Source organism: Megalobrama amblycephala, linkage group LG12 (assembly GCF_018812025.1).
Source record: "Megalobrama amblycephala isolate DHTTF-2021 linkage group LG12, ASM1881202v1, whole genome shotgun sequence".
In the NCBI taxonomy this organism is placed as follows: domain Eukaryota; kingdom Metazoa; phylum Chordata; class Actinopteri; order Cypriniformes; family Xenocyprididae; genus Megalobrama; species Megalobrama amblycephala.
Genome location: NC_063055.1, coordinates 33830817 through 33851353, shown reverse-complemented (window position 1 = coordinate 33851353; position 20537 = coordinate 33830817). Strand labels below are relative to the sequence as shown.

The following is a 20537-nucleotide window of genomic DNA, read 5'->3' as shown; positions in this document are numbered from 1 at the left end:
ATTAGAAATGAGCCGATTCAGGGTGTGTGGCCCTTTAAATCTCGTGCTCCACGCCCCAAGAGCTTGCGCTTGCCTTAAACAACATAAAAAAAGTCTTGTCTCCGTGAATACAGTAAGAAGCGATGGTAACTTTATCCACATTTAACAGTACATTAGCAACATGCTAACGAAACATTTAGAAAGACAATTTACAAATATCACTAAAAATATCATGTTATCATGAATCATGTCAGTTATTATTGCTCCATTTGCCATTTTTTGCTATTGTCCTTGCTTGCTTACCTAGTCTGTTGATTCAGCTGTGCACAGATCCAGACGTTAATACTGGCTGCCCTTGTGTAATGCCTCGATCATGGGCTGGCATATGCAAATATTGGGGGCATACACCCCGACTGTTACATAACAGTCGGTGTTATGTTGAGATTCGCCTGTTCTTCGGAGGTCTTTTAAACAAATGAGATTTATATAAGACGGAGGAAACAATAGAGTTTGAGACTCACTGTATGTCTTTTCCATGTACTGAACTCTTGTTATTTAACTATGCTGAGGTAAATTCAATTTTTGAATCTAGGGCACCTTTAATATAGGTGGAAATAATAATATAGGTGGAGATATGTACCTGTTAATGTTCTGTTGAGTCAGGATTTACTGTTGTTTCTGTAATGTTGAAGTTTTATGGGTTACCATTGTGATGTGGTTAGGTCTAGAATGGGTCAAAGAATAATGTGATTATATTAATGCTGCATGATGCTTTATTTAAAACACAATAATTGTTCACAAACCAATACAGTGATAATCTGCTAGTTATGTTAGCTTATGCATGTGCAACTCTGATAGGTAACAATTGACTGCAAAAGTTATATGCTGAATTGATATTTCTAATTTTAATGATTTTACTTGGTTCAGTTAAGGTTTAGTCACACTAAGTCTTTGAGTAGAGTTTATAATGTAATTTAATTATAAAAATACTTTTTTAAATGGACTCTTGAAATAGGTTCATAGTACTGCTTTTTAACTTAAATGGTTTAAAACAATCTGTTTCCTCATTTGAGTACCTTAAAGCTGCAGTCTGCAACTTTTTTTGTGTTAAAGATTTACAAAAATTATATAATGAGAATATACAACATGAATCCATTTTCCAAACCGTGTTTTTGTCTTATCCTGAATCATTATGGTAAACTTATAATAAGTGTTTATATTCTGACTATTTCAGACCGGACTGGTAGGACTTGCCAGAGTATCACAGTAACTGCGTGACTCGCCATAGACATACACGGAGAAAAGTAGCTCCGGCTAGAATGTTCCTCCGCAAGACGCGTGCAGTTCTGTTTATTAACCGCTAGAGGGCCAAAAATCGCGGACAGCAGCTTTAATGAGTTATTTCACTCAAAAATGATTGATTCTGTCGTCATTTACTCACCCTCATGTACCCACCCGTAAGACTTTCATTCATCTTCAAAACACAAATGAATATATTTTAATGAAATCTGAGAAATTTCTATCCCTCTGTTGACAATCCACGCAACTACCACTTTGACGCTTCAAAAAGTTCATAAAGAGAACTAATTCATATGAATCAAGCAGATTAGTCCAAATTTTCTGAAAAGACACAATTGCTTCATATGATGAACAGATTGAATTTAGTCTTTTATTCACATATAAACATTCATCAGTGCACACATCAGATATGGTAAACGGAAGCTCAAGCATGTTTGCTTGACATGCGAGAACCAATCCATTCTCATGTGTTATGCAGCATGTTTGAGCTTCCGTAAGAACCAGTGAGGTTTGTTCTAATGCACCAAGCAAGTACGGTGCTTCTGTTTATGTTCGCTGATCAATGTTTATATTTGAATAAGAATTTAATTCCATCTGTTCATCATATAAAGCGATCAAGTCTCTTTAGATAATTTGGACTAAATCACTCAATTCATATGGATTAGTCTTACGATTTCTTTATGAAATTTTGAAGCAACAAATTGGTAGTTGCGTGGACTGTCAGTGGAGGGACAGAAATCTAAAAATTTCATTTAAAATATCTTCATTTGTGTTTGGAAGATGATGAGTTTGGAACAATGTGAGGTGAGGTGAGGTGAGGGTGATCACAATTTTTTCATTTTTGGGGGAACTAACCCTTTAAATTTGGTATAAGTTGTGATAGTCTCTTCTTCCCAATTCTTCCTATTCTTGTGTCATTGGATCATTGTTGGTTGCAATGATTTCATGTGAGGAACAGGTTTTCCTACCCTCGCGCTCATAAACACGTCAGTAACACCTTACATGAAGAGATGTTGTTGCAAGAGGGAAAGTTATTATTATTGAAGAAAAATACAAAAAAGGGGCACATGCATTTTTAAAAAAATAATAATGAGCATGAATAATCATTTATAATAAATACCGCAATATTCCATAAAGCTATTATTTGTCAATTTTGATTTCACGGTTACTAACTTTTTATATATCCAAATAACACTGGTGAGGGCCGTAGACCATAGAACCATAGATATGTTCCCCAACATTGAGATAAAGTGGTTGATTCATATGATTATTTTCAATTTTTTCTGCATTTTAACTTGTTTCCATCTCTGAATATGTGCTGTTAATTTCTCCAGCAGTTGAGTCCTGGCGAGAGCCACGAAAGACTTCGAAGAGTCGACTCTAATCGAAAGTCTCGTAGCTTCAGCAAGCAGCCCAGCACTGGGGATTACTACAAAACCCTGGGTAGCGATACCACGGACCAGTACCCCAACAGAGCCATGGCACCCAACGAGGAGGTAAAGCAATGACATATTTATGTTCATATATTTCCAATTTCAGTAAAAGTATGAATGGTTATCAGTATGCTTGTTACGTCTTAAGTCTATACTCAGGACTTGGACATCAAATAATATCTGTAAGACAAAAAAGTGGTTTAAAGGTTAAAAGCTAGGGCTGGGCGATATATCGCATGCGATTCTCATGCGCATTTCGTCAGTAAAGCCGGTTCCCTGATTACCTCTAAATCGCCATCACCTGCTTTAAAATGGAGCGCCTTTTAATAGACAGAGCCGTAGTTCACTGATAAGCCACGCAAAATTGGGTTCATTATCGAAGTCGATTCATCTTCGATACTGAACGCGATTTTGCGTGGCTTCTCTGTGAACTACGGCTTTGTCTATTAAAAGGTGCTCCATTTGAAAGCAGGTGATGGCGATTTAGCGGTAATCAGGGAACCGGCTTTACTGACGAAATGCGCGTGAGAATCGCATGCAATATATCGCCCAGCCCTATTACAAGCGTTTAGTATTTTAGTGATCTCAGGTATACAAAAAGTATTTAGACACAATATCTCTCAGTGTCATTTTACTAGATAACATCTGCAAACAAATGCTGCTTTTATGGCACAATTTATTTTCGGATGTACAGTATTCCCCTCAAGCTCACACAGTTGTCCACATGTGTGGTTTATTACATTAACTATGGACATATTTCACTAACGTGTGACAAACACAACCTAATACTTTTTGTCTTCCTTTTGGACAGTATATATTTCTGTATCATCGGAAACCTACCAAACTTCTTTGTTTTTTTCCCCAAAATAAATGCTTCATGGTTCAATTTTGTTAAATAATGCAAAGACATTTATACATTTTAAAGTTATGTTGATCATGCAGTTTGCTTGTTTATCATTATAAAAAGCTTTATGTGCTTGTATTTCATAGTTTTTAGTAATATCCTAAACATTGCAAACACTCTTTATGCCTTTCTACACTAAAATGCTCACACTTAAAAATAACTGAATGATAAATATATCGATAGCAGGAAACAATGGACTTGGAAAACCACAACCAATATGGTTGCCAAAACACAAAGCAGTTGTTTCCTGGTCAGCTGTCTTTGGTCTAAATCAAGCTGGCTTCACTCCCTCACCTGTCACATTACAACACAAATCCATGCAAGGGGTGACATTCCAGAGCTAGTATTCAAGATATCTTAATATCTTCTAGATTCTCATTCTTAATAAACTTTCCTTTTGAAATCTTAATTTTCAAGGCCCTACATAGTTCAGGCTGTTTAAAAAATTACCTACATTTGGTTTTTGACCATTGAAAATGGGTAAAATTCAACAGAGTCACATTGGGGTCCCAATATCTACGGGGTCTTAAAAATAAAGATTCCAAAAGAAGAGTTTATTAAGAATGAGAATCTAGAAGGATATTAAGAATTATCTTGAATACAGGCATGACAACTTTAGAAAAAGAATATTTATGGCACTCAGGTATGTTCTATGTATTTCAGGTGATAGATTTCTAGTTTTAACATTATTTGTTCTTTTAGATATTCCTCTTTAAAAGAAAAAAAGTATCAGCTGTATACAAAGTAACCCACATTTGGTTTTTGACCACTGAAAATGTGTACATTTTACCAGTTTACTCATGGAGCTGCATTGAGATCTCCTTATCTTTGGGATTGAACCATTGAGAGCTTTTAAAATGAAGATACCAAAAGGAAAGTTGTTAAGAACCAGAATCTAAAAGAATATTAAGATATCTTTAATACTTCTCAAGTTACAGGCATGCAAACATGAGGCAATAAACACAAGAAATGCTTTTGACCATTTTTGAACTGTCACTGTTGGCATAAAATGAAACAGATTGTGAAAGTCAACAGATTTTACTAATAGACCTATCAATCTCTGTGTAAAAATAAAATAATGATGCTGTCATCTTTCTAAAGTCATTTTTGCCCCCTGTAAATCGGCTCCAAATCTCAGGTGAAAATTGTCATTTTGACCCCCCTCTACAAAACAGTGGATTACTAATAAAAATACATCTGTGACAATTAATATTTTGGCTTTCATCACTATTTATGTTTGTCTTTCAACAGAATAAATATTAACAAAATCAAAAATTTGAGCCGGGGACCTCTGGTTGATTTGACACGGAATGACCCAGCTAGGATAGTACGTTTAAGTAGATTGTAGAAATTATTGGCTCTAATGATCTGTATGATCTAGTTAAAGGGGTGGTTCAGTGTTTTTTTTCTAGGCTTGATTGTGTTTTTGGGGCGCAGTTTAACATGCAGTTTAACGTTTTTTTTAAAAAGACGTATTTTTCTTATATTTTACCTTTATTCTACACCTCTGTTTCCATTGTCATTCGAACGGCTCGTTTGACTTCCTGCTTCTATGAAGCCACTCCCTCTGAAATACTCAATGTGGTTTGCTAGCGCAGTGTATCGTGATTCGCTGAAGCGTCCGGAAATGCCACGCCACACCCCTTACCATTAGTTGTTACCCGTTACGTGGGCTTCGTTGAAAATGTAAATAATGGCATCTATGTTGCCATATGAAATTGAGCCCGAATCAGACCCAAATAAAAGAGGGTCAAGCAGAACCACTGCAATCTCGGCTTTTAAAGGACGCTTATGAATGGTTGTCACATCCACGTCTGTCCCGAACTCCAGTTCCCAGAATCCTCCTGTTCTCCACACCTGTCTGCACTTCCCTCATCAGTGTTCCCGCCATCTCCCTGGATTCCCTGCACCTGTTGTTCCTTGTCAGCACTCCCTTTAAGTTGGATTCACTCCCTGCACCCCTTGTCCGTTCTTGTTGTTGTTTAAATGTGTGTGAAGCTGTTTCCATTCCTGCATCGTTAATAAAGCCCATTACTTTGCGGATTTCCGTATTCGCCTCGTCTTTACAAGCAGCACACGTAACAATGGTATTTCATTTTGTGTTTGTGTCAAAGTGTTTAGATATGCTGTCAATGCTGTTTGTTAGCTTTCAATATACAGTTTTATCCTGATTAAAGCTTTACTGTAGCCAAATACATGCCTGAGTTATAGCATTTTTGTTAAGGTAGCGTTTAATTTATAGCATGAACAACTGTTTGTCTATGAACATAGAAGTTTGTTGGTGTTTGTTGGAGAAGTATGCACTAGAATTTAGCTAACTGGCTAGCGAAGCAAAAACGCGTTGGTCTTTGTTTATGTCCTTGATGCAACCAAAAATTGCAACAGAACTATATGTTTAAAAGACATGTACAAACAATAAAACGTACTTACAGTTTGAAGCCAATAAACAGCAGATTTTGCTTTTAAAGTGGGAACTGCTTCATCTTTCAGTAAAAGCCTTTGTGCAAATCCAGCATTGAACTCGTGTAGATAATGGATGCTGTCTTCAGCGCTGCATCCAGTGTAGACAATATCACAGATTATTATTATAATGGGTTCTATTATCTTTTGATGCGCCGCGCCGCTTGCATCCGGTGTACACAACTCTTCCGCTTCCATATGCCGCGCAACATGGCCTCGCCCACTTTGTTGCGTGTTCCCGGGGACAGTGTTTTGCAGGGTTTATGATGTCACCAACCCGGGAAAAAGCTTGTTGTAATCCAAACCGGTCGTTTTTGTAGGCATTAAACTGCCATAACTTTAAAAGACAATATCTCCGTTTACATTTTATCTTTCAGCGCTGTAACTTTGCAGATACTGTTTGTGCTCAAGCAGCAACAGTACACAATAACTAAAGTTAAAAAAGTTAAATCGCAATGAACCACCCCTTTAAACTTATGATGCTTTTGGGAAACACAGCCCTGGTTTGCATATGAGGGTAAATAATGACATACATTTTATTTCAATAGTCCAACTCAGACATTCTACTAACTATAAGTAACTTTGCAACTACATGTCAACTAACTCTCATTTATTTGTAATTACATGTAAACTAACACTCATTGGACTATTAGTAGACTGCTGTCTGCTGATTCATCAAAATAAATCAAACTAAAGTGTTAGCAAATATTAAGCAGACAGTCTACTAATACTCTATGGAGTTGTAGTTGACATGAAGTTGCATAGTTGGCGAAATGTCTTAAGTGGACTATGGAAATAATGTGTTAGCCAAAAATGTGCCATTTCTGTTCATTTGAATTAATACTTAAGAAATTTTAGGAGAAACATCTCAGACAAGTTACTTAAATAACTAAGAACTATATCTGAGCTGCTAATTTCTCTGTCAACAGTTGTCTCATTTGCATACATTCTATTTACCTTAAGTAGTTTGAGAATACATTTGACTCAAAGTTGATACTTAAATGAAGAAGAACTTCATTATTCTCTAGAACAATAACATTTTCTTCTGAGGAGAGCGTGCATAATGTGATCTAGGGAAAGAATAATTTGCAAGATATCAGCATTTCATATGGCCCCTCTTTGCTATCAGATCTAATCTTCATTGAGCCAATTAGATGCCCAATGGGGCGTCTGGCCACTTGATTGAACCAGATGGTACTCCACATGTCCCTTTGGGTAATGACCCATTAACACGGACATGCATGGGACATGAAACGCACCATATGCTGGAGATAGTGATGAGTAGGAGGGGAGGGGATAACTGGCACGTGCGTGGCACGCGTCCAGGAGGTGGGGGTGCGTGGGGTGAAAGGTCAGGCCTTGTTTACTTGGCGTCAGTCATAAGGGGCGGGCGGGTGGTCTCTGGAGATGCTGTGTGTGAAGGATTGCTGCTCTTAGCTTAGCAGATGTCCTGTCATTCCAGCAAACCACTCAATTAGATCTAATTGTGGATTCATCACCAGCTGCAATGCATACGGTGGGGCGCAGTGGGAGGTAGGTTGGTCAGATTAAGTGGTTTTGGGAAGTATATTTGTTATTTTATTTGGTAGATAATCCTTTTAGTGTCCAAAATTTCATTTTTAAATTGAACTTTAACCTTGTAAAGCCTGATATATGAAATAGTAGTCATAAAATTTAAAAAAAAAAAATTTTAAACAAAATCTAAAAAAATGTTTTTCATATGTGTTTCATATTTTATACTTCTTTTATGGCTCATATGGTATGATATACAGTAGAAGAATATGGAGCTCACACTCGAGGAGGGGAAAAAACAACTGTTTTTCAGCAAAGTTTTGATCATGTTGATAATTTAGAGGCTTTAGAAATTTGCATATTACATATATTACAGTAGGCTTTATAGGGTTAAGAAATTAAACAAAAATGACGATCATAGATGACAGATAACCACATCAAAAAGTGAAAGAGAACATGTTCTGACTAGTTTCTATGCCAAAATATAATAAATGTTTTTTTGTTTTGTTTTTTTTAACAAATTTCTCAAACATTTTTCCCAATCAGCCATTGATTGGACAAACAGATATTCCCGCCACAAACTGAATCCAGGGTTTATTGCACAGTGTTTACACTTTTCAGGGAAACAGTTGGAGGAATACCTTACTTAATTACAGTGGTTTCTGTGTATTAAAGGTGCCCTAGAACGTTCTTTCACAAGATGTAGTATAAGTCTAAGGTGTCCCCTGAATGTGTCTGTGAAGTCTAAGCTCAAAATACCCCATAGATTTTTTTAATTAATTTTTTTAACTGCCTACTTTGGGGCATCATTAACTATGCGCCGATTCAGCGTGTGGCCCCTTTAAATCGCACGCTCCCTGCCCCCGAGCTCTCGACTGTAATACAGGGCATAAACAAAGTTCACACAGCTAATATAACCCTCAAATGGATCTTTACAAGATGTTCGTCATGCATGCTTCGGATCATGTGAGTATAGTATTTATTTGGATGTTTACATTTGATTCTGAATGAGTTTGATAGTTCTCCATAGCTAAAGCTAACATTACACACTGTTGGAGAGATTTATAAAGAATGAAGATGTGTTTATGCATTATACAGACTGCAAGTGTTTAAAAATGAAAATAGCGACGGCTCTTGTCTCCGTGAATACAGTAATAAACTATGGTAACTTTAACCACATTTAACAGTATATTAGCATCATGCTAATGAAACATTTAGAAAGACAATTTACAAATATCACTAAAAATATCATGATATCATGGATCATGTCAGTTATTATTGCTCCATCTGCCATTTTTCGCTATTGTTCTTGCTTGCTTACCTAGTCTGGTGATTCAGCTGTGCACAGATCCAGATGTTAATACTGCCTGCCCTTGTCTAATGCCTTGAACATGGGCTGGCATATGCAAATATTGGGGGGTACATATTAATGATCCCGACTGTTACGTAACAGTCGGTGTTATGTTGAGATTCGCCTGTTTTCCGGAGGTCTTTTAAACAAATGAGATTTACATAAGAAGGAGGAAGCAATGGAGTTTGAAACTCAATGTATGTCTTTTCCATGTACTGAACTCTTGTTATTCAACTATGCCAAGGTAAATTAAATTTTTGATTCTAGGGCACCTTTAAAGGGATAGCTCACCCAAAAATGAAAACTCTCTAATCATTTACTCTCATGTCATCACTGATGTGTATGTCTTTCTTTCTTTAGTTGAACACAAATTAAGGTTTTTAGAAAAAAAAATATGTGGAGTCCAAGTGAGTGCTCCATGCTTACCTGTTCTCTCTACAGGGTTCTGCACTGTTGGAGGAAGCTGCAGACACAACCCCTGCTCCTGAGAACGGGACAGGAACTGCAGAAGATCTCCCCCTTCCTCCTCCACCACCTCCCCCACCTGCCAGCACCTTCATCCCGGCTCCACCTCCTCCTCCACCTCTTCCATCGGATCTGCCCCCTCCTCCCCCACCCACCACCACACCATCCCCTGCCCAGCGTCGCATGTCTTCCTCCTCCAGCAGTGAGTACTGACACCATCTCATCCAAAACATTCCAATCCTTTATCTCTCTAGGAAATGAATGGTGATATGAAGCGTTTAAAGGGGTCATACATTAACATCATTAATTTTTCATTGTATACTTCACACCATGTAACAATATACTGTCAATGTGAAAGCACAACACAAGCTAGCTGTTGCAGTTATGCTCAGTTTTTGGTGCCTTTCAATTAAGGCCGTAACACACCAAGCCAATAGTCAGCCATCGGCCAAAGTCAAGCCTTTGTTGACCTGCTGTCAGCCTAGTATTTTGCGGCCTGTTCCACACTGTCTGCACTTGTTGGACTCCGTCTGCAACATTTTGGCCGGTTGGGTATGTTGAATTGGCGTCAGACAGTTAGTGAAAGGGACCACTCTGATTGGCTGTTCAACTTAGTGCATGATTGAAGCTAAGAGTGTACACACAAACGGCTCTTTTCATTGTATATCTTCACTTATATGAGCATTCCAACAACATGGACATCTGGAATGAAGAACCAAAAAACCCAACTGATCAACATGTTTAAAATGAGCAAGTATTGCTTTTTTTACAGCTTGTATTTGGTTCCTCTGTTTGAATGACGAAGATAACCTACTGCTACTATACTGCCTATATAGACAGTTATTTCCTCTCACAATGTGTTCAAGCTCAACTTTTTGGTGCAGGCAAAGCCAGACAACAACAAGTTGGTTTTTGCTGCCACTAGTTCTTTGATGTCTGTTTGGTGTGTCACAGGCTTTACAATTAACTTTAAAGAGCATTCATACTAACAACAATGGCAAAGTGATTGAAACCCATTTATTTTCAGTTAGTGAATTGAGGCAACGTGAGTGACAGCAACCATTGACAATGCAACAAAGTTGACCACGGCTCAGATTTATGCAAATTAAGTTGCATAATGAGCAGCAATGCAATGCGGTGTCTACTAATGGGAGTGTAGACAGTGATTTGTCACCTGATACAGTTGGATACAGTGATGGAGAAGGAACACCTATAGCCTAACAGCAGTGAGATTTGAGATCTCCCTTATGAATTTAACCACTGACGATGTGAACACCTTTTAAAACTTCTATGTAAAGGCCTTAAGTTATATTTGGCTGACCTCTTTGCCTGTGTAATAAATAACAATGCTTACTTAGGGGTTATGCGTTTGACCCTTTCACTCGTTTGACCCTTTGTTCATAGTTTGACCCCTTTAATCTTCTCCTATCCCTAGAGGGCAGAGTATTAGTGTCAGAAAGTGATGACAAATACATCCATGCTATGACACAGCTTTGACAGATTTTACTCATTGAGTTAATACAGTTAATACATACATACTTTTGTTTAGCTTTTTTACAATAAAAGCCAGTACATGTGTGTGTTTCGAAACCTGCTATTTACAAGTAAGGTTACTACTGTTCAATTTTCATGCATGTAAGCCTTTAAAAGCCCTCAAAAGTGCACAAGTGAGTGCAGAAAATGTCTATAAGCAGCGGAAGATCTGCCAAGATTTAAAACAGTACACGCAGGAACAAGCCTTCCAGGATGGGCTTATCGAGTACATTTAGTACATTTTAAAATCCAGGAGGTACTTGTATTTTTAAAGAAATATTTCAGGCTAAAACAATTATAGAGCTTTTGGCATCATGTTTTGCATGATGTTGATTAACACAGAAAGTAGTTTTGTATAGTTTTGTATAGCTCAAAGTCTCCCAGTATGTATGATTCAAGTTTTCTCTGTGAAAGAACACTTTTTTTTTTAAGTTAGGTGAGCTTGTACAGATATCCCTTGCTCAGGGAATATGGAGCAGGGAATACTGCATAGGGACCCTGTCAATCAGAACACAGTTGAACTGTCTAAAAGCTACTGTGATGTAGTTCGTGATTTTGAGAAATTTCCTGTGAACTAGTATACAGTGTCTAGCTAATGGGGAGATAAAGGCTAATGCTGCGTTCACATCAGACGCGACTTGCGCGAATAAATCGCGCTATTCGCGCGTAGTTGGACGCTTGAACATTTTAAGTTTACTCGCTTCATTCGCGCGTGAAAATCCCTTCACAACAGACGCGAATTCGCGTCATGAGAGGGGCTCTCCCGCTCCTTTATGTGTCCCAGACTCTCCCACTGCTTTCTGCACACTTCCTCTGAATAAACACAACTTGTCAGTGGGGAAATAATTGTAAATTACAGCGAATAAGCTCAATTGGTCGTCTTTAGTTGGCTTGTAGTCTTAATGTGTATATATATATATATAGCTCTAATTGAGTAAAGACCGGGTGTGTCTCATACGTTCTGAAAAGTGAAGCCGCGGGCTCTTTGATCGCCCCCTGGAGGCTGGATGCAGTACAGGTCATAAATCCCGCCCTCTCAATGCAGTCGAATGAGACTTCAGTGAAAACTTAAAAATAAATTATGCTTCAAATAAAACTTTCTGAAAGATGGTTTTGGTCATTTAAGGTAGTTGTTATCACGCTGATATATATTCAATTGTTCGTTTTTGTGATGATTTAGATTTTAGCTAGCAATTTGATGCTATAAAAACGGGGCGTGTCGTCGTGATTCGAAGTTGATTGACAGCTTGTCTGAGGACTGTCGGAGCTTCGAGGGGAGTTTGAAGATGTATTAACTAACTGTTAATTTTCGATTTCTTTGTTATTTAGCACCAACAAAATGAGTTGTTCAGCAGTAAACTGTACTAACTGACCTACAGGATCTGACGGATCACTGAACTTTTTTCTGTAACATTAAATGTGGGCGTTATAAGCTAATTAATACATGTTATTAGTTAAGATAACACACCTAATGTTAACCATGTCGGGAAAAAGCAGGTGATCGTTATCTGGCAGTTACTTATTATTTTTATGGGTATAAAATAATAATTAGCAGGACAAAACTAATGATAGCTTACTCTAATTACAGCAATCGATCTCCTGTAACGTTAGTTGAACTTGATTTAAAATGGCAGGACCGTTTCTGGCGATTTAGAGTTGTTTCTAGTGGCATATTATATTGATTTTATCTACTGAATTTGCTGTTTCAAAAATATTATTGGTCTAGAATCAGAATAGCCTATTATTTTATAGGTAGACTTTTAAATTGTGTATAATTTTTATAGTCTATTTAAAATACATGAATGATGACGCAGTCGTCTGGGCGGAAGTTTGATATCGCGACTCCGCCTCCGGCTCCACGACGATTCCTTCTGCGCATGCCCAGGCTCCAAACTTTTTTTTTTCTGACGTATTGCGTAACGTGTCAGCGCCCATTCATCAGCCCATTTTGGCTTCAGTTCAATACAATGGAAGGAAGCGGCGTCGCGTCGTCCATCTTTTTTTACAGTCTATGGTAAAGACCGTTTTTTACAACTTATCAGATTGTCCGACCTCCTCATTCACTTTCTTTCAAACACGATCCTTTTTATTTCTGTTTCTATAAATGTATGAAGATGTACAGCGACGATGATTTTGTCCTCCATTGTTGTTTCGAAATTCTGCCTCAGCTCGCTACGTCACGTCACTACTAGAGCAAGCTCCTGATTGGTTAATGCGGCGCGGAAATTCGCCAAAGTTCAGATTTTTCAACTTGCGCGATTCGCGCGAATCGCGTCATTCGCGCGAATCGCTCAATTCCCGCCGCGTCATTCGCACGAATCGCGTCATTTGCGCCGCAGGATGTCAATTCGCGTCTTTGCATTGACTTAACATGTAAATCACTCGCGCTTACCGCTTCATTCGCGTCCGGTAGAACGCACCATAAGAGTCCAAATTCTAGGAAACGACCAAATTGCAGCAGGGCAAATATCTACAGTAGATTGATTTTAAGTACTTTAGACAAAGTAATTAATCAAAACCTTTTAAACTATTGGGGGAAAAAAACACCATGTGACTAAAATTACATGGGAGCCAGGCATCTGTTGCATTTGTCAATCAATGTTAGGCTATATTTCAGAGAGCAGGACCATGGAAAACTATCTCTATGAAATATTTTTTTAATGTCTTTTTTACTTGTATTCTGCAGCTTTCTCATTATTACACAATGCCACTCTCAAGCTCTTTTAGTTTCAGTAATAATGTAACCATCTAAAGCTAAACAATAAAATAATTGTATGTGGTGATCAACAGTATGTCACAGATGCTGTTGATAAATTGTAAACGGATAATATTCCTTTAAAATAATTAACATGTCTGTTCGAGATTTAACATGACTGGTGTGAGCGCATAGGTGTCAAACTTCAATTTACGTATTTGTGTTTGTTTTCCATGGATCTTTAGCCATGGGTAAATGTGCAACCAATCTAACATCTAATTTAAAATATTAATGCTGTTTAGTCTGCAATCCTAAACTGTTTATTTAAACCAGATGTTGTGGATATCAGTATACATGTCCATGTTCAGTCCAACTCTCAATATCACCAAGAGCATAAGATGGAAGATGTAGAAATGGCCACAAGGTAAATCTTACAAAGTTCTACCCTGTTAACATGAGCTCTGGCGGCCCGCTCATTCCAAAGTCTATTTACGAATTAATGCACATGGGCTATTGTTACTTTGAAATCGGGTTTAGTGTTCTACCATTTACTTAATTGTTCTTCCTCCAAGGGATACTTGTCATGCCTTCAGGACAGGGCAATATACGTGATGTGTTGTACAATTCAGTGTTGTCAGGGAAATGTAGCACTTTATACAGACTCACTGGCCATGGAATTACACCATCCATTTGCATCTATGGTGGCCAGTGAAAGAGAAAACAAAAGCAGTGAATACACAGACAGAATGCCCAACACTCTCTGGCTGGACACCTGATTTCGTTCTTCTGTTGCAAAGAATTGGTGTTTTAAGGTACTCAATCATGAAATCTCTTAATTCTTCCAATATATTTATGACAACCATGCAGGATGTGCTGTATGCTATGCCAAGTATCACTATTATTATTGCTTATACATTTGAACAAACTCATAACCATATGTATTAAATGTTAATTGTGTGACTTGTACTGCACAGTATTGATAAATTCGTATGATTAGATGAGCAGAGGTGCAATTTTCACCTGCCAGATAATAAAATGTGTAGAAATGGCTTGGACAAGTAAGCAAGCACCTGCTTACTTGCTTGCAACCACACAGTTATCCCCTTGCAACCTCTTCCATGGTAACAATTTAGAAGACCATAGAAACCACCTAGCAATTCTCTAGCAACCACCAAGAACACCTGAGCAGTCACCAGAGCACCCTAGCAACCTCCAAGAATACTCTGTGCCAGGGCTTAAAATTAACACTTGCCAAGAGCCAAATCAGAGTAAAAATTCGGTGTTGGCGAGTATATTAAACTGTGTCAATCACCAGTTGGCCAGTAATATTTTTATGAATTCTAGCAATGCAGTGTTGTGAGAACATGAACGTGAACAAACATGAACGATGCTCAGGACAGTTGACGGGCCAGTGTTACATCGTCACGAAAATTTAAGCCAGTTGAACTATTAAAGCACAAGATGCAAAAAGGAACTCAGTTCGTTACTCTCTGTGTGGGAAATTTTCTTTGCACAAACATCTGAATTGTGTGCCCTAAAAGCCATGTCTCAGATCATGTGAATACTGAATTGAACTCTATTTCACATTGTCTTGTGCTTGAAAATGGCCGTATTGGTGAGTAAACTTGTACACAGTCAGTTCCCATTCAGTCAGTCATGTTCGACGTTATGTCAATACAAATGTAATGGGGTCTCGCCTGGGAGCCCAATCACCTCGAAGTGGTAACTAAACGAGCCAGTGGACATTGGCCAGTGAGATTTGCATGCCAAGTCACACCTACCCAGACAAACGGGTATAAATAACTTTAAAAAATTTCTTGAAAAGAGCAAACAGCAATTGTAATTGCTAAAAAGGAGATCAACTCCAAAAACAGCATTTTTAATTGCTTTAAAGCAGCTTGTCATTGGAGATCTCTCTGCCAGTCTGAGGGCGCATCCAGCAGTGTTCCATTCTGCTGTGTATGGAGAAGTGCAGCGTTTCACCCCTTAGTGCTTCGGCGTTCAGAGCAGATTTCCTAAATGAGCAAGCACGGGTGGCGAGCGTCTTCTTAAAGATGTCTTTCTGTCCATGTCTTTCTGGATGCGGTCTTTTCCTGGCTTCATCAGACGGCCACGATCGCTATGAATCTGAGCTTCCCACTTTGGGGGTGGTAACGCACGCTGAATCTGATTCAGAGTTGACAGCCATGTTTGCCTAGCCCGCCACGGGCATTGGGCTTTGGACAGGCCACCTCCGCCCTGCAAGCCATGGCCATCCTGTAGGTCCATCAGGCAAAAGCTCTCAAAGAGCTGCACGAGGTTAGTTCTGAGCCGGGGTTGTTGCAGTCATGGTGCGGGTCCTCGGCCAGATGATGTCCACCTTGGTGGTCCAGGAATGCAACACAGCCCGTCCAGGCCAATAAACCCTCTACGCGTACATCGAAGTGATCCTGAGACGGGTGGCTCAGAGATGGAGGGAGCTGCTCTGAACCAGGAGATGGTGTACGTACCACTCCTTCTCCCACAGGGGGGCCAGGTGGAGAATCTGCAGTTTTGGGATAACTGGGAAAAGAGCAAGCTCTTCCCCTCGCAGAGTATCTCTTTTCTCAGTGTGGAGTTAGGCGCCATATGGCACCTGTATCCGGAACTCTGGAACCTCCACATGTGGTCTCTGGACAGGTCGCGGAGGACTTAAGTGGCTTAACTCCGGCGGTGGTAGACACTATCTCTCAAGATAGAGCCCCCTCTATCAGGCACGCTTATGCTTTGTTCACTGAGTGGTGTTCTTCCTGGCAGGAAGATCTCTATAAATGGCCGAGCAGCTCTGTGCTTTTCTTCTTCCAAGAGAGATTGGAGTGGAGGCTATTCCCTTCCACCTTGAAAGTCTAAGTCACCGCCATTGCAGAACATCACAATGCTGTTGATGGCAGGTCACTTAGAAAGCACGACCTGGTCATCAGGTTCCTGAGAGGTGCCAGGAGGTTAAATCCTCCCAGACTATGCCTCATCCTCTCCTGGGACCTCTCTGTGGTCCTTTCTGGTCTACAGTAAGCTCCCTTCAAGCTGCTTGAGTCAGTTGAGCTTAAAATCCTGTCTCTAAAGACAGTGCTCCTGACCGTGCTCGCTTCCTTAAAGAGGGTGGTGGACCTGCAGGCATTTTCGGTCAGCGAATCGTGCCTTGAGTTCAGGCTTGAGTTCTTGACTTGATCCTGAGACCCTGGCCTGGATATGTGGCCAAAGTTCCCACCCCTCCTTTTAGGGATCAGGTGGTAAACTTGCGCAGACCCAGCCCTCGTGTTGCTGTGTCCTGTTTGCGCATTGCTTGTCTTCGTGGACCACACGCAAAACTTCTTTGTCTGCTTTGGAGGTCAGCAGAAGGGAAAGTCTGTCTCCAAACAGAGGTTGGCCCACTGGATAGTGGATGCCATCGTCTTGGTGAACCAGTCCCAAGGCAAGCCATGCCCCCTGGGAGTGAGGGCTGACTCCTCTGTTACCTCACTCTCAACAGGGTGTGGTCTCTATAACATCCCTTGGACTAGGCATGCCTCCCCAGTATTAACAACACAGGGTCATGGCTGAAAAATATAGGAATTGAGATCCGAAGCACTCTTCCCCATGTAATGTCACGATAGAGGAACAGCTGCTATGATCGTTCCCAGAGATTTTCCTTGGCCTTGGGTGCACTGGGTAGGTTACGTCTGTGTAGAGGGCAGTTACCAAAAGGGCACACAACAGCTTGCCAGCATCTGTGTCTCCAACACTAGTAACAAAGTTCAGTGGCTGTAGAGCTTTCCATAGGGACCCCATCATGTCAGTATCGACGTAGCGTTCAACCAACAAAGGTTACATGGGGGTTACATCATTAACCGAGACGTTATATATTAAGTGAAAAAACAGTTAAGAGAGAAAACACGTGCATCATTATATTGTATCCATGCAATCACTCTTAAAGTGACAGCAGTCTAATATTCCTGCTGCTGTCTGTTAATCAAACAAAAGAAAGAAATATCTCTCACTGCTCTTGACTGAATAACTGCTCTTGTAACTTTAATAAAGATTAATCTGATTAATTAATTACTTTATTAAATTTCTGTATCTGAAAATTGTGAATTTTCACTGGTATCTAAAATTTGGATTTGGTTTCATGGATAGGAAAAAAAATATTTATGGCCATTGACAGGTGTGGCAAAAGTTAGTTTTATGCCCTGTGCACATACTAAGAACTCAGAACACATTAGCAACCGCATAACAAATACCTAGCAACCAAACAAACAGCTTGATGGCAAGTTTTGCATGAGTAACCACTTTAGATGAAATCCAGTGTTTTATTGCCCTGTTCCATTTTTTACTGGTTTTTGGAATTTATTAAATGTTTTCAATCAAATATTTTTAGAACATATATACTGTAGAGAAGTGGTTCCCAAACCTGTCCTGGAGGACCCCCAGCCCTGCACATTTTGTATGTCTCCCTATTTCTGACACACCCATTTCAGGTCTTTATGTCTCTACTAATGAGCACATGAGTTGAATCAGGTGTGTTAGATGAGGGAGACATACAAAATGTGCAGGGCTGGGGGTCCTCCAGGACAGGTTTGGGAACCACTGCTGTAGATGTTAATTGAGTACCTAATCTTTTTTTTTTTTTGCCGTTTGAATTCATTTAAAAATTAAAAAGGTAAAACTACCTTCTTGTATTTAGTGAAGAGGCAAACATGTTATCAAAACAATGTTGTGTTTCATTTTTTGTTTGTTTGTTTTTTTGTTTGTTTGTTTGATCTTCTCTATGTCCTTACTGTATTTGTCGTCCCATCATCCTCTGTGTCTGTCTTCACCACACCTGTCTTACTTAACACCTGTCTGCTGGGATCTGTCTCTCTCTCTCTCTCTCTCTCTCTCTCTGGCTGTCTGCTTTGCATGGACACTTTCCTGTGCCTTCTGGCTTTCATATTTTTCTCTTCTCCTGACGCTATCTCTCTAAAGAAGATCTTTCCTCTACGCATCTGTCTCCCTGCTCTGTCAATCCTGCTCCAGAAACACTCCGTCAGAGGAAGAGTAAGTATTTCCCCAATCTCATTATGTGTGTTTGTGTGTGTGTGTGTGTGTGTTGGTATTTATGTCTCATTCTTTACTTTAAAACTTCTAATTTCCCTTCATTGAGAGCATTAATTGTGGTGTTTGTTTGGCTACTGGACCACAAGCTGAAGTATAACTATAATTTTCAATATTACCATGAACATTCTTGTCACTTCAGATAGCCAAAGAAACCACAGCACCCAGAGTGAGTTTTTCCTGTGATTCCAGGTGCAATCAGCCCACAGAATTCCCAGATGCTATGGGGACTCTGGCACATCAGCTGTGATTAATGTTAATGCAGCTTAGCTATATTGATTGATAAACTGTGCGGAGGGTGAGGTCGTTTTATGGCTCAAAACACTCTATCGCAAAAACAATAAAGTCAACATGAAATGGCATTCACAACCCTTTTTACTCATATATTTCTGAGTGAAACAGGATAGTCAATGATAAATGATTGTTAAAAAAAGTGGGTGTGTCATACTAGAATAGAGCCAGGTGGTTGGTTGACAACCATGAGGTCTTGATGACATCAGCAGATAAGTTGTTTCAGACTCAGAGCAAGTTGTTATATTTTGATAAAAGATTATGAAATGCACTGATTAATTATGTCTGAATTTTGATTTCATGTTGACTTCTCCTCTAAAAGATCGATTCTGGAATAAAATCCATTTACGATTTTGATTAAAATATTGAATTTACAAGCTATCCATCGATTGAATTGCTGTCCTTTGACACTTGTCTGCAGAGTCATACGGTGAATGAGTATAAAGGTGTGTAAACAGTGGGCGGCCTTATTGACTTAGCCCTGTCATCAACACACCGCCTTCAACCTATGTCACATCATTCCTCACTATGCACAGCTATTGTGAACATCTTGATGCTTTTTTTTTCTGCTCATATTCAGGCACAAGTTCTTCTGTTTGCCTTTGTTTAAGTTATATTAAAGTGATATTTAGCTACAAGTCATAAATGAAGATTTGCCAAGTCAAGGTTGAAGGTAATGTACTATGTGTGTTTGTACTAAGCTATATGATTTATTTTAATTATAGTAATAGCTAATGCTGGGCAAAATAGCTAAAAATATTATAAATTATATTTTGATATTTCAAGCCTTTTGATGATTTTCTTTCTTTGTTTAATTACCCTGAAATGACTAAACGGGTGATGTTTTGTTGCATTGTTGCCAAGTAAATGGTCAGTGTTAAAGTAAAGAATGATATGAATGATAACATCATGTTTTCAACAGTTTTTTTAAATAAATCAACAAAGGGAGGTGTGATATATAATCATTTTAATTTATTTGCATGAATAAATTAGGACATACAGTAGTAATTAACCACAATTTTTACCTATATATATATTAACTATGCCTCACTGAAATCCTATTTACTTCTTATTAATAGTTAGTAAGGTAGTTGTTAGGTATTGGCTAGGATTAAGGGATATAGAATATGGTCATGCAGAATAAGGCATTAATATGTGCTTTATAAGTACTAATAAACAGCCAGTATCCTAGTAATATGCATGCTAATAAGCAACTAGTTAAATTTTAGGATTTTAGGCACTTAAATCGATTTATTGAATATGATCAATGGTGGTTCTCAACTAGTTTCTTCAGATTTTGGTAATGTTTTCTTGTGGATTAGGGAATTATATATTTGTTCCAAAATACTGTAGAGTTTCCACAAACATCCCTTTAAAAGTTGATCAGCATAAAGTTTTGTTGTTGTATCTATGCAAGATGATATCGTAAGTTGCATTTTATAATTTTTATTTAGTGTTATTTTTCCTGGCTGGTCTTGTTTGCTGGTTTTGAAGGGGTTTTTGACACTTTAAGCTGATTAGGATGGG

At 38.8% G+C, this 20537-nt stretch overlaps 1 protein-coding gene across 6 annotated transcripts in view; it reads left to right on the top strand.

Annotated features, from left to right (window-relative positions):
* The window catches only part of espn (espin), an 81893-nt gene that overhangs the window by 43755 nt on the left and 17601 nt on the right, over positions 1-20537 (top strand). For 4 of the 6 annotated variants that reach the window (XM_048210765.1, XM_048210766.1, XM_048210769.1 and 1 more), the window contains exons 8-9: positions 2613-2774; positions 9380-9605. In XM_048210765.1, the coding sequence (XP_048066722.1) occupies positions 2613-2774; positions 9380-9605 (388 nt within the window). The remainder of the gene's footprint in view (positions 1-2612; positions 2775-9379; positions 9606-20537) is intronic. The other 2 variants (XM_048210767.1, XM_048210770.1) reach the window with 1 other exon arrangement.